We start from the raw sequence: 13694 nt of genomic DNA, 5'->3' as shown, positions 1-13694 counted from the left end.
CTGGCTTTTCTCCTCATCAGGAAGGAACTTTGGGGAAAAGAGAGAGTGCCTACTTATCTTTCCATTCATCTACTGACTACAGAAGTGACATTCAAGGAAGTAGTTGTGGTCTAGTCTAAGAGAAAAATGTAATACTTGCAAAGAGAGATCAGTATCCCTATCAATAGATGTAGGAGATAAAGGATACAAATGTAACAAAAATCAATACGTTAGTTATTAGTGAATAGGAATGATTTAATGCATCCCAGTTTCTTCAAAACTGACTTCCTGACACCATCTCTCCTACTCGTTGTCCTATACCAACCCTCAAGTTTCGTTATTTTCAAATAAGGTAAAGAAATGAACTAACTTGCGTTGTACCAACCCAACCAGCAATTTAATCTTATTTTGTGTATTCCTTCTTCTCCCAAGCATCCTGTCTCAGACTCATCCTAGATTCTAAGCTCCTGGAGACTGTATCTTGTCTATGTAAACTGCCACACACAAATAGTAAATCTTAAGTAATAAGAGATGGATTTTATCCCACAGCTCCATTTTGCATTAGTGTGCATTTCCAATCCAGTTGCAGGATACCATGCTGTATGTTGTAAGACTCTGTTGTCCCAAAGATCAAGTTTCTTTTCGCCACATGTTAGCTGAAAGTGTCATGATTTCCAATAGTTTGAGAAGTAGGAGTGATCTAATACATACATGCCTTTAATTTAGTACAAAGAGGAAAAACAATTTGTGTACCTACCCCAAGAACTACATTTATGCACACTTGATTATCTAAATTCTTGGGGAGCAAAAGGACATCACTACTGTTAAGCAGAGTACGTGTTCCACTCAGAGACTGGACAGTTATGGTCTGGAGAGTAACATTAACCTGAAACATAAACAAGTGTCATTTCTGAATACTGGGTATAACTGAACTTTAAGGCACATACTATGATCCTGCCTGGATGACTGATACTTTTTCCTGTTTAAAAGAACTCCAGCTGTTATCATTCGGAAGTCTTAGAACAGCGGCTTCCTGGAAAGTAGTAGTTTGCTTCCTAGAGACAGGAAGCTACAAGCGTTTGTCTGCACCCTCGAAGGGCATGCTCTAAAATCCTCAAGCGCTAGCCTGAGGTTTCTGTTCCAGAGGGACAGAACAATGGTCTTGTTACATGATTGCTGAACACCAGTCAGATGTTCCATGTTTAATAGCAACTATGAGCTAACCTAGAGTCTATAATTATACTTGGGTGGGGATTCAATCACCAGAATTAATAAATCATCTCAGAGAGTAGCTCCAAGCTCTTGAGCACCCTTTCACTTGTTAACTGTACCATTGCTGACAGAAGACAGGCTAACTGGCTTAAACTGCATATTTTGCTTGGATTAAACAGCAAGAGTGAAATCTTGGCCCTGCTGAAGGCAATCATAAAACTCCCATTGACATCAGTGGAGCCAGGATTTCATCCCAAGTGTGTCTCATCTAAGAAATAATGTTACTTACCAGCTGACTTGACTTAGGTACCTAGGGGAGGGAACAAAAACAAGCTATTTCAAACAACAGCTAAATCATTAGCAAAAAATAGCAAATAAATAAAAAGGTAAGTGGTTAAGACTTAATTGCTTTGTCTATTTCCTTCTCCTCTACCAACAATTATCTAATATGACAATGGCTTTCACATCAGGGAAGTAACTAGAAATACCATATATTATCCTCAGTGTCAAAGTGTTAGCTACTCCTCATGATTTAAGAGCAAAATTGTGTAGTCCTTATGGTCTGATCCAGTGCCCGTTGAAGTCAGTGGAAAACTTCCTAGATTTCAATGGATTTTGCATCAGGCCCTAACTTTGGCTAAATTCCCACAAACAATAATAAAATCAGCAAGGAATAGGTGGATCTAAGATTTCCTTAAAAGGTTACCAAAACTTGGTGTCTGCTCTTACTATTTCCAGTCTTGCCTGCCTTTTTGCAACACAGACTCTGAAGATAAAGTGAGCAGGATATACTATGAAAGTTTAGTTGTATCAAAAAAACGGCTTCAGAAATGGCACCTCTACTTTACATAACAGGTCTTTGTATGTCATGCTGCTTAGCTTATTGACAAGAGTTTATGCTGCAATAATTCTGTAGAGCTCCACAAGCTCCAAGATGGATTCTTGGATTCTGCATTAAATCACCAACTAAAACTTGTTTTTTGTTGGCAGAGGCACACAAAGCAGAATCAGGAATGTTTAGGTCCTGGGTTCGTTTGCAGTGCTGTCAAGACAATCAAGTTGGTCTTAGTAAACTGAGCAAAACTGATGGAGATTTCACTGGCTGAGAATAATAATGAATGCCCATGTGTCATTTGTGCAACCGTGGCTAAGTCCAAGGCCCAATGCTTGTCAAAATGTCTCCTTTTCCCCTTTTTTGGAGAATAACTACGAAGAGAAGAATAGGAAAAAGATTCATTGCTGAAAAAGTAAGTTTTAAACTAGAACAATAGTGGGTTAGACAGCAGCAGGGCTCTGTCTTGCTCCAGTAAAAAGGGGAACTGAGGGATAGTTATGGCCATCCTGCCTTTTATGGGAGCATGAGGAGGCAGAGGGCACAGGTATGGCCCCAGACACTGCTATTCAAAAACATCCTATCTGGGCCCACAAAGTGCATGCCTACCTACAGTGGGATCCACACACACAAAGAAGAACATTAATCTCACTCTACCAAAACCCTGGCCATTGCCACCTTAGGCACTCTAGCCCAGACCCCCAAAGGTATGTAGGCTCCTAACTTCCAGTGAAATCAAGTTAGGAGCCTAAATACTTTTGAGGATCTAGACTCCTGGCAACAGGCTCTTTATGAAGGCCTAGGCATGCACATCGAAAGTGGAAACCCACGCATCTACAATAAGTCCACTATCTCAGCAACAGCAATCCTAGAATCATACACAAACTCACATCTTCCAGGCTGTCTTTTGGTTATCTAAGCCCCCAACAAACAAGTGCTTTTCTTTTCTGAGCTCGAAAGGGGGGTGGGAGGGAATGGCTATTTCTACAAGGTATGATGGTGATGAAGATTTTTTCCAAATCCCATTTAAACTCCTATATAAAGTAAACAGTCATCATCCCACTTCCCTTAGGAAATGGAAATTACGTAATTCTAAAGATGTGAAGAGGAGATAGGAAATAAATACCAACTGTCAGTCAGCAGCTGTGTTTCAAAACCCTACTTACTGCTAAAATGCTGGAGTTGGTGTAAAACAGCATACTAAGTGCTTGAGTGGTGTTACAATTTCCCACATTTATCATTCTACTGCATTTCACAGCCTGGTTTACTAGAAAACCTGTAAAAAAGTATTACTGAGAGAACTAAAGAAAACACAATTATGAAAAGCAAAAGACAAAAATCTCAAGTAAATGCAACACAGAAAGTGAATGAGAAGTAATGCTTAGACAGCTGTCAATTAAAAGATTGTCTATTAACACCTCCACACTGCGCACAAACTTGCCAGTGTAGACAGGGCCTTAGAATCAGTGCCTATTATGCAGCCTTTGGTACAACTGTAGCTAAAAAGGTTTATCACTTTTGTACTGAAAATTCTCACGTTTAAGGTTAAATTCAAAACTAAGAGTTTACCTTTTCATTAAAACTAACTGTCATGGAGGGGAAAAAAAAATAGGGAATTTATTTTCCATTTCTTTGGCATTTTTACTTTTGTTTAGAGACAGAAAAGAGAACCACACTTTTTCACATAGTTTAAAGAGGATTTTCATGATTTTATCATCATTAGTTATGTGCATGTATGCTCATTTAGGACATGGTCACATTCTTACTAAACATTATTTCCTAAAAATAGAAATTGACAAAAAAAATCTACCATTAGACTTATGCTTGCATTTACAGCTCTCATAAGCTTATCATTCTTTCTTTAACTAGGGATTTCTGAGTTTCTCTTCCCCCATTATCTACCTTATGCCAATACTTTTATTTCCCATCTAGTATTTTCTGTAACATATACCATCTGTATTTATCTCTGAAGCATTTTAGGATATTGTTGGTATGAAAGTTCAGGACCCAATCCTACAACTCTTACTCAGGCAAACAGAGCTTACTCATGTGAGGAACTTCCTTGGCTTCAGTGGAGACTCCCTCCAAGGTATGCAGGATTGGGCCTTGTTTCATGTAACCCCATCCCACCTTGCATTATCACCCTCACACTAATTCTATTGCATCCATAAGGCCAAAGGGGCTCAGTTTCAGAAACAGAAAAGCAACCCATTAATGAGACTCAGTGATTTATATTTGTGACTCTGAATGGCTCAGTCTACATGGAACACAATTTCTTGTTTATGACCAAAAGGAATTAAAATAGCTAAGTACCATTTTTATAAATGAAACTTTACCCAGGGTTGAACAGGTAAGTGTGATAGTTCATTTGAATCATCTGTAAATTGGAGTGGCAGGATAACAAAAGCACACACTAAAGAGAGGATAAACAGGAATTAGAATGCATTTGCCAACCTGCAGGATTAGCATCGGAGCACTGAGAGGAGACAAGGGGAGCAGGCAATCTCAGAAATGCATCAGCCGTCTGGATAGGAACACCATACTGCCAAATAAAGGAGCAAACCCAAGCTTGTAGATTTTCAGTACACAGAAAGATTCATAAAATGTACAACAAATTTAACCAGAACTATTAACATTTTGTTTGCTTCTACCATGGCTCCCAATAAACCAAATTTCTCCACCCACCAATACCTCAAGCCAAGATCATGTTACCATTGTAAACTGACTGCTAAATTAAAGATCTGCTACAATCACTGGAAATTCTCCAGCTCATCTGCTGTTATTAAAATAAAACAAATCTTCTCAAAGACTACAAAGTCCATATTTTAGAAATTTGCACTGACAACTGACTAGATAAACCCTACTGGCTAGATTTTAATAGCATCTTGCCCTTTTCTTTTTTTCTTGCCAACAATAGCAAAAGTAGCATAATAGCAACAATTCCCAGATGTTAAAAATTCACTTTGATTTTGTAGAAGACTAAAGCCAAATGCTGCACTTTAGTCTTTTGCTCTGAAATTTTTATATTTAATGAAGGACTATAATGAAGTCTGTATTTTTCAGAAAAGTAACTTTAAGTTGATGCAAACAATGTTTATTCAATTATATATGGAAAGATTCATTAGCGAGAAAGTGTTTTATGATAAAAGAAAGTACATTTAAAATATTGCAAATATAAAAAGAATCAGATTATTTTTACCTCATATCTAGCAGTTTCATTTGTATCAGAGAAATTCTGAGCATCTAATTCAGTATTCAAGAGAACATCAGATTCAGCACTGAAGGTAACACCTTCAAACTGTTTAAGCAAACTATCAAAATTTTGTGAAGTAGGCATTTCAGGAGGAATAAAGGACAGTGCTTGTTTATCTGTGAAAAAATATTTTATAAAAGTGAGAAAGTTTTAAGTTATAAAAATTGTGTTTAGTAACAAACATTTCCATTGTGGAGACAGGAACATACCCTTAGAATTTAAAAATGGGAAGGAAAATACCAGAATAAGATGAATATTTCTCAAAGTTTTCTAGGCGGTATTAGCTGGTATCTGTAATTTGGCCCCGATTCAAAAAAGCACTTAAACGTGCTTAAAATTAAGCACAGGATAAAATGCTTTCCTAAATTTGGGACCTTTTAGACCAAAGTCTCTGATTTGATCATACATTCTGATACCAAGACATACCAATTAATGGATAGCACTTAAATTACTATTTCACAGTCATGGTGAGATGAAAAAATTACAGCATGAACTCTATTTCACTTATGTGAAAGCCCCCACAAAACTGACATCAGAAGATTTGGAAAAAATTTCACCAGTTGCACAGTCACAACTGGAGCTAGTTAGAATTAGTTCCCCCTGCAGAAAATATTGACTTTTCTTCTAAAAATTTAAACATTTTTAGTTTTCTGATGAAAAATTTAAAATTTGAGAAAAGCAAACATTTTCTGCAATAATCTTCATTTAGTCAAAAGCCCAATTTCCCACTGGAAAAGAGTTTTGATGGAAATCTTCAACCAGCCCTAATTAGATCCCAATCCCATTCTCTCTATACAGAGGCTCTGTATGGGGGCAAAACTCCTTTGATAAAACTGTTAGTGTTTTGTCAGGGCAAGGAGTATGGCACCAGACCATCAGCATACAGGATAACCAGTCTTCTTGCAAGTTTGGTTACTTGCAGTTTTAGTCTTTATTTTTGTCATCCAAAAAGTTTTGAAGATGACAACATTGCACTGCTCAACATGAGTTACAGATCTACTTACAGTTTGTAGCGTGAATGCAGAAAATACTTGGATTGTTCTGATCAACTAATTTAAATATCCTTTCAGGTGGATGTGCTGTAACACTGATTGAATATATAGCTGCTTCCTGAGTGCAAAGCTGGCTGTCACCTCTGCAAACAAATATACAGATCCAACAAAGTCAATTTTGACAATGTTATTTTACAATCTTTATATGCATGTATTGTTGTAACAGAAGGAAGGCAACAGTGGGGATGGATAACTACAGTAAAGATTTGAAGATCATTTATGCACCCTTACAAGGTTTAACATTTTATACTGTTTATCCCAGGAAAAACCAACAACAATTAGCCATTCTCCAATATCTTTCATTCACAGATTTCAAAACAGAGGGATGTGATAATAGCCACTGTTCAAAGTAGGACAGCATTTGATGACAATGATATAAAAGATGACAACTCACATGGGATCCAATTGGCTTCAGATACCACAATGGCACATATGTTAAAGACTGGACATTCAGAAAGTGCTTTTTTTCATACCAGAGAGAAGGTAGGGGATGGGTCGGAATGAGGTTGAACATAGAGAAGGCTACAAGAGGATCAGGGGAAAATGAGGTGCATGGACTTGAGATAGCAGCAGAATCATATCACTCATCTTCATAAAAAGAATATAATGAACTGCTCACAACACATAGGAGACAAAGGATGGAATGAGAAACATCAAGGAGGGGAAATATTGAGTCAGTTTAGGATAGGTACAATGTGTTACCAGCATCCTCAATGAAGATCAACAAGAGAATTTGGTACTGCAGCGGGTATGGTCAATAGTGAGTGGGGTTTTCCAATAAGACCTCAGTGGATGGTAAATGTCACACTCTGAAGAGTACTAATCCCCCCTACGTTGGCTGGTGGACTTGAATATGAGACGGTGATACCTCATGTGCTAGAGTGAGTGGATACTGCAGAGTGGTCAAAAGCAGTAAAAGAACATTATCAAAATTAAAAGAAATGGCATATATGGAATTTATATAATCCTGAACACTACATTTCTCCTTTATTAAGTTATGCTAGTTAGACATGACCCATTAGGTAGAGTGTTGTAAACTATTTCATAAGGTGAACCACATCTTAACAGGCCCACATCATGGACTATATTCCTGCTCCCTCAGGATTCCACAAACCACCTCCCCTCCTATTCATAATTATAACACCCCTGTAGCAACTACAGCAGTTGCTTACATGAAAGTTACCATCTTTAAAATGATATGTAAAAGTGAGATGTAAAACTTGTGGCTATTGACAATCCCTTGACATGTCACAAAAGATAGCTTGAGAAAAAAAGTACAGCTTGATTTTATGCATTTCTAGTTGACAAGAATAAAATATTCATAGCAGAGGATTCAACTGTCATTCAAAAGGCTTTGATTACACCTTTCCGATATATATATAAAATACCTATAAATGGGTGGCAATATGCATTGTGGCAAGAACAAAGAAATAGCAGTCCCAGGTGGCTGAATGATTCAAAGTTCAAAGCACTGAGAATAAACTCAGTTATTCAGATTGGGCTAATTTATGCAGGAAGTGGGTTGAAGAGCTATGCTTATTGTTCTGAGAAGTCACATTGAGCTATTTTAAATTCAGACTCTAAAATGAGCTTTCTTAACTCCTGTTTGAGAGGCTGATACCAGTGCAAAGCTACATACTGAAATAGGTTGTAAACAGCAACAAAAGACAAACAATAAGCCAGCATTATATTACTATCATGTTATATTTTAATATTTTACTATGTTACTTTAGAAAGGCAAAAATTGCCAATGAGATGAAGAGATTCTATGCTTGCTCCTAAAAGACAGATCAGAGGAAAGCTCGCATTATCTAATGATGGCCATGGTGCTATCACGTTCCTAGGACTAGGACTTCTTACAGCAAAGGGTTCCCAAACTAACACTGATGGACTATTGGTGGTCCATGGAGAGAACCACTTGCTTACTGGGTGCTAATGCTCCTAATTTCCAGCTTCTAAATTGTATTGATAGGAAGCTGCAAATGTTTTACTCTTTCTCTTAAAGATGGCACCCGCAAAAACAATGCCCTTAATGTCACGATAAGGCATTGAGTCAGTATTGACATAGAGGGAAAGGTGTAACCTACATCACTCCCTGCAAAACCTGCATTTTCCTTCAACATCTCCTATCCAAGCAACAGACAGACATGACCTTGCTTAGTTTGACAGGTCTGATGAGATTACAATCCAACGCATAGCACAGAGAAATTAATGTAGAAGTTCAAACATCTGTTCCAAATAGCCATCCAGTGCTATAATGGATACTAAATTACCTTTGTATCTCCATGTCAAGATTTAGGCTGAAGTCATTCCTGAAGCATTAATGAGAATAGTGCCAGCACTCAATTCTTGACATCAGAACAATTAGAGGCTCAGCTCCATAGCCTTAAATATTCACATCCCACTCAAAAGTGATCTTTTACAAACCTACAGCTCCCTTTTTTACTCCAGAAACAGTTCAGTGCAAACAGACATGTCCCAACAAGAGACCATTATCAGCCTCCCTTGGGACTTCTCTTCAGCTGTAAAGAGATATCACTAAAACTAACTCCAGACTGTGACGGAGGTATACAAACCCCCCATTGGACAGGAAGGGGTTAAAAAGCAGGACTAAACTGAAGCCTCCCTGCTCCACCACATCTGTGAGGCATTTCAGGCCTGGATGAAGAGCCTTAAAAACAGGGAAGCCCAGCCCAGTTTGGGGAGAAGTGTAAATGAGGACAAAGACTCCTCCATGACCACAGCCAGTCTAAGCAGAACTGGGCATACCCTGAATGTCTATTTCACAGCTCCTGTCAGTGATTCACCTGAGGGCTTTGAACCCTTATACAGACTGCTGGAGGTCCCTTGTTTGAAGGCAGGCTTGCTGCTGTCTTTCACTAGTTTGTTTATGACAGTCCCAGAAAGGGAAGACTCCCATGGGATTCAGGTGAAGGCCTGAGTCTCCCAGGCCCAGTAGAGCTGTGCTGATGACTGCCTAGGTGCTGAGGACTGGATGGCGGGTGAATGCAGTGCCCTGTCACTCAGCAAGGAGGTTCTGTGGGAAAACAAGCCCACAATGCAGACCCTAGCCTGTATCCATTGAATTCAATGAAAATATGATGGGACTCTGCATCTTCGAGCTGAAAAAAAAAAAGTTATTTATGAACTTACGTGACAATGTGAACTGAACATGTAGTAAAGAGACTGAAATCTGCGGCACTGCAGTCTGGGTCACAGCAGCAATTTACATCACACTGTGCCACCGAGAGGTCACAAACACACAATGTAGCAACTGGAGAGAAGAAGATTTAAAATAAAATTAGGAATGAATTTTAATGCCTAACAAAACATTCTTTATATTTTTTGTTTTCACAGTGTCCTTCTTTAACTGCAGTTAAATGTTTATATCTAAATCCTAAGGTATCGTTTTTAAAACCATGAATTATTATTTAAGATACACATTTTCTCAAGAAGTGACCATATGATGAGCAATTAACAATATCAAGGGCATACTAGAGACCTGATTCTGCATTCCTTAGGAATCCAAAACTCGTAGTGAAATAAACAGGAATTTTGAAGATGTCAAAAAATATGATCATTACCCAATACTGATATAGAAAAAGTCATATTAATAAATGTTGATCTATTTGTTTAGATTCTAACACAAATATAAAACATTTTGTTATAACTCCCACACAATTCCAAGGACAAGACATGCTCCATGTACAGTAATATATCTTCCTGATGTTTCAATATGAGTTGATTTTTTTAAAGATGTGAATTTTCTTTCTTTCTTTCTTTCTTTTTTTCTTTCTTTCCATCTTATCTTTGCAGCTTTATCTTAAAAATTTTTCTAGTTTCAATTAACCCCCTATAGACTGCCTCTGGAGGAAAGCCAGGGCATGCTAAGGCCTAATTTGCTGATGAAGTCCAGCTTGGAGAGGAACTGGGCTGGGCTTATAAAGCCAAGATGCTGGCAACAGAGAGTCTGGCTGTAGTCACTCCCTGAGAGTAGAGAGGTGAGTTTGAGACTATAGGGTGCTACAATCTGCAGTTACTCCCTGTGAGGGGGGAGTTTGAGCTGGTACACATGGGAGAGGACCAGAGGATGTAGGAAGGAGCAACAGGGTCTGAGTGAAAGAGGCCTACAGTTTGCAGGTATAGGGTCTCTGGACTGTAACCTGGAGTAGTGGATAGACCTAGGTTCCCCTACTGGCCACTAGGGAAATGGCACAATCAGGGCACTGCTAGATAAGACTGCCTGAGACCAGTCCTGCAGAAGGACTTTGGCACCCTGGGGGGATACAGGCTGAATGACCTGGCTGGAAGGCTGAGTCATGAAGAGGAGGCAACAGCTCCTTAAGCAAAAGAGGAGCCACAGCTGGCAAAAGAGCATGGTGGAGTTCAACCACAGGAAGGGGTGTTAGTTGTGCAGAGGCAATTCTCAGAAGGGGGTGCCATCCGTGGTGAGTAGTGTACCCCGTCACCTATCAGTAAGTTTATTTGCTTTTCCTTTTAATCCCCATAATTGTTTCATTTAGGACAAAACCAAAACATTCTTTGGAATGTCACTTTTGGAAGTGAGGGAATTTGACTGACAATATGAAATTGCCAAGTTCTGTTAGTAGTAAAATGGTTATTCTTTGCACATCCATAGTAGCTTTAACAGGATTTCAAGGCGTTTAATCATTTAAGCTTTATGGCCTGCTGTGAAGTAAGCAAGCATTACTATTCTAATTGTAAAGGTAGGGAAAGCCAAGGCTTGAACAAGTCTCTAGAGAGTCAGTTGCAAAGCAAGGAATACAACTTAGCAGGGCTAGCACCCAGGCCACTGCTCACCATTCTATTTTTGTCATTTGCTATTATGTAAGTAAATATAGATTGGAGGGAGGCACTAGAGATCTTGATTCCAAAGCCTCTGGAATTTGGATCAGTGATGTATTTACCCATGGATTGCAAGAGCCAAAGGCTAGAACAGGGGTCTCAAACACACGGGCCAATTATTTCCTGTGGCCCGCCATAGGCGCCAACTCCACCGTAGCCAAGCTCTCCGTGCACTCCTGCCGAGCACACCGCATCCCTTCTCCTCTGCCTACCTTCCGGCCGCCAAACAACTGTTTGGCAGCACTTACGACTTTCCAGGACGGAGTGGGGAGGAGGTGGAGAAGAGGCGGGGTTGGGGTAGGGACTTTGTGGAATGGTGGCAGGGAAGAGATGGGGCAGGGCCTCCTAGACTAGACAAGCAGTCTGAGGTATGAAGTTCAGCATGTATGATTCTTTGCTATGAGTAGTTAAAAGTAGCAACGTATTTTGTATGAAGTTACTTTAAAAAGTTCCTGCCATTACAGCTATGTTGATAAACTGTTAGAGTAGATCATCATCAGTGTTACTGACCACATAAGGAATAGTTACAGGTGTTTATATTTTATTAAAACCCCTCTTCGCATTACAGTTTTTAAAAAGTTAATACATTGACTTTTAATAGCATGTGATTTTTTTTCTTTTTTCATTTTTGACTATACTTTTGCATCGTTGTATGAAAAGGTTTCAGTGATGCGGCCCTTGGGCCAACGTACTAGTCCTCATGTGGCCCTCGTGATGATTTGAGTTTGAGATCCCTGGCCTAGAACAACAGTAAGTGAGGGACAACAGCTAGCAGTCAGGATACAGATGACTTTTTCATAATTTTTTTTAATTTCAATTTGTAACTTTTAAATTTCACTATGGCCCACTGGATGCTATCTGATCACCTAGACAGTGTCCAACATGTTCTCATTAATGCCTGAAGAGCTCTCTGGACACTTGAAAGTCTCTCTCTCACCAACAGAAGTTGTCCAATAAGATATTACCTTACCCACTGTCTCTCTGAAGTTCTATTAGCTGAATTTGGCACCAGAATCCTGAATTGGAAATGTAAAACAGGGATCAATTTTGAGGGATTTTAAGTCCCCTGACATTCGGAAAGGAGTACACATGGGCAAACTTCCTAGTTCCTCAAGTGATGTGGGGTCAGCAGCAGCTTTCAAGAGAGACAAATCAGGAGTGAAATGCAAAACACAGCTACCAGTTGAAAGACATTGCCAGGATGAGCCTCTCTCAGCATAAAATTATTTGTAATGTAGTAGTGTCTAGGAGCCCTACTAATAGCCCTCAATCCCATCATGCTAAGCACTGTGCAAACACAAAACCAAAACACAGCTACTTCCTCAAAGAGCTTTTGGTCTACCGAAATCCTGAACCCCAGCAAAACAACCCTTATGTGTATTGGGGAAAAGCAAACTCTAAAATGCATGTTTCCAATTTCTTATAGGAAAGTGTTTTTACTCAGTATGCAGCACCATAAATGTAAACAGGGCTTTACAGAACACATAAAAATGGTAGGGTCCCTGACCTGGAGAATTTATAATGTGCTTCTGAAAAGGAGGATGCAAGGCACAAAAGTGAAGAGAAAGGCGATGTAGGGCTTTGCTAGCAAGAAGACTTTCAGTAACGCCTTCCCCACAGAAGTGGGGCTTCACAGGGATGATTTCCAAGATGAATAAGAGGGCAAACTGGCCAGCAAGCGATTGTTCCAAGTCATAGGCAGGCATGGAAGAAGGCATGAAGCCAGAGGGGGAGAAGGAACCAAAGGGAGTAGTTAAGAAGCAAAAACCATTTACAAATTGATATTCTAAATACACTCAGCAGGCCAATGCTTTCATCGAGGATTCCTAGGAGTCACCCAAAGGCCCTGATGGCATCCCCCTGGAAGTGCCACCCGGGACTTCAGAGAATTGTAGCGACAGAAGCTGCAGGTGCTGGGCAACTAGTGCTGGGAGCACGGAGGACGCCCCAGATCCGCCCAGCCAGAGCCCCCAGCCCCCACCCCACCTCCCGAGCCAGACCCCACAGATCCTCCGCCCCATCCCCATCCAGCCCCCATTGCTCCCCTGGCCCGATCCTCCCCCGTCCATCCCCTCCTCAGCCGGTTCCCGGCTCCCCCAGCCGCTTGCTGGGCGGTACCCACCGTCTGTGACGGGGGCAGGCCCGGGCCCTGCCCGGGCCGCTGGCGCAGGGGAGGCGGCGGGCGGAGCGGGGGTCTCTGGCGGCGGCGACTCCGGGGCTGGGGAGGAGCCCACGCCGGGCCCGGGAGCTGTGGGGCTGGCGGCGGGGCGGCGGGGAGTCTCTGGAACAGAGGGGGCGGGCGGGCCCGAGCCCGCCGAGGGCTGCGGGGTGGCGCTGGCGGAGCGGCTCTGTCCCGAGACCCCCCTAACGGCCGGGAGCGGCGGCAGCAGCAGGAGGAGGAGGAGGAGGATCCCGAGCCTCAGCGCCACTGCCGCCATCCCGGCTCCTGCGAGCCCCGCTCGCTCGCGCCAGCGCCTCGGTAACCAAGGCGACGCCCCGG

General features: G+C 41.0%; 2 protein-coding genes across 6 annotated transcripts in view; one reads left to right on the top strand and one right to left on the bottom strand.

Moving 5' to 3' along the window:
• The window catches only part of HVCN1 (hydrogen voltage gated channel 1), a 22574-nt gene extending 20978 nt beyond the window's left edge, over positions 1–1596 (top strand). For all 3 annotated transcript variants that reach the window (XM_043529075.1, XM_043529076.1, XM_043529074.1), the window contains exon 8: positions 21–1596. The gene's annotated coding sequence lies outside the window, so the exon portion shown is untranslated. The remainder of the gene's footprint in view (positions 1–20) is intronic.
• Positions 1–13694, bottom strand: part of TCTN1 (tectonic family member 1) — a 17787-nt gene extending 4093 nt beyond the window's left edge. For 2 of the 3 annotated variants that reach the window (XM_037878567.2, XM_037878568.2), the window contains exons 1-8: positions 13317–13694; positions 9482–9602; positions 6281–6411; positions 5223–5392; positions 4478–4565; positions 3190–3299; positions 1481–1501; positions 737–865 (exon numbers count right to left, since the gene is read on the bottom strand). In XM_037878567.2, coding sequence (XP_037734495.1) covers positions 737–865; positions 1481–1501; positions 3190–3299; positions 4478–4565; positions 5223–5392; positions 6281–6411; positions 9482–9602; positions 13317–13632 — 1086 coding nt within the window. In that variant the 5' untranslated portion in view covers positions 13633–13694. The remainder of the gene's footprint in view (positions 1–736; positions 866–1480; positions 1502–3189; positions 3300–4477; positions 4566–5222; positions 5393–6280; positions 6412–9481; positions 9603–13316) is intronic. The other variant, XM_037878566.2, reaches the window with a different exon arrangement.

The sequence above is a fragment of the Chelonia mydas genome, chromosome 15 (genome assembly GCF_015237465.2).
Source record: "Chelonia mydas isolate rCheMyd1 chromosome 15, rCheMyd1.pri.v2, whole genome shotgun sequence".
NCBI classification, from domain to species: Eukaryota; Metazoa; Chordata; order Testudines; family Cheloniidae; genus Chelonia; species Chelonia mydas.
This window is presented reverse-complemented; position numbering and strand designations above follow the sequence as displayed.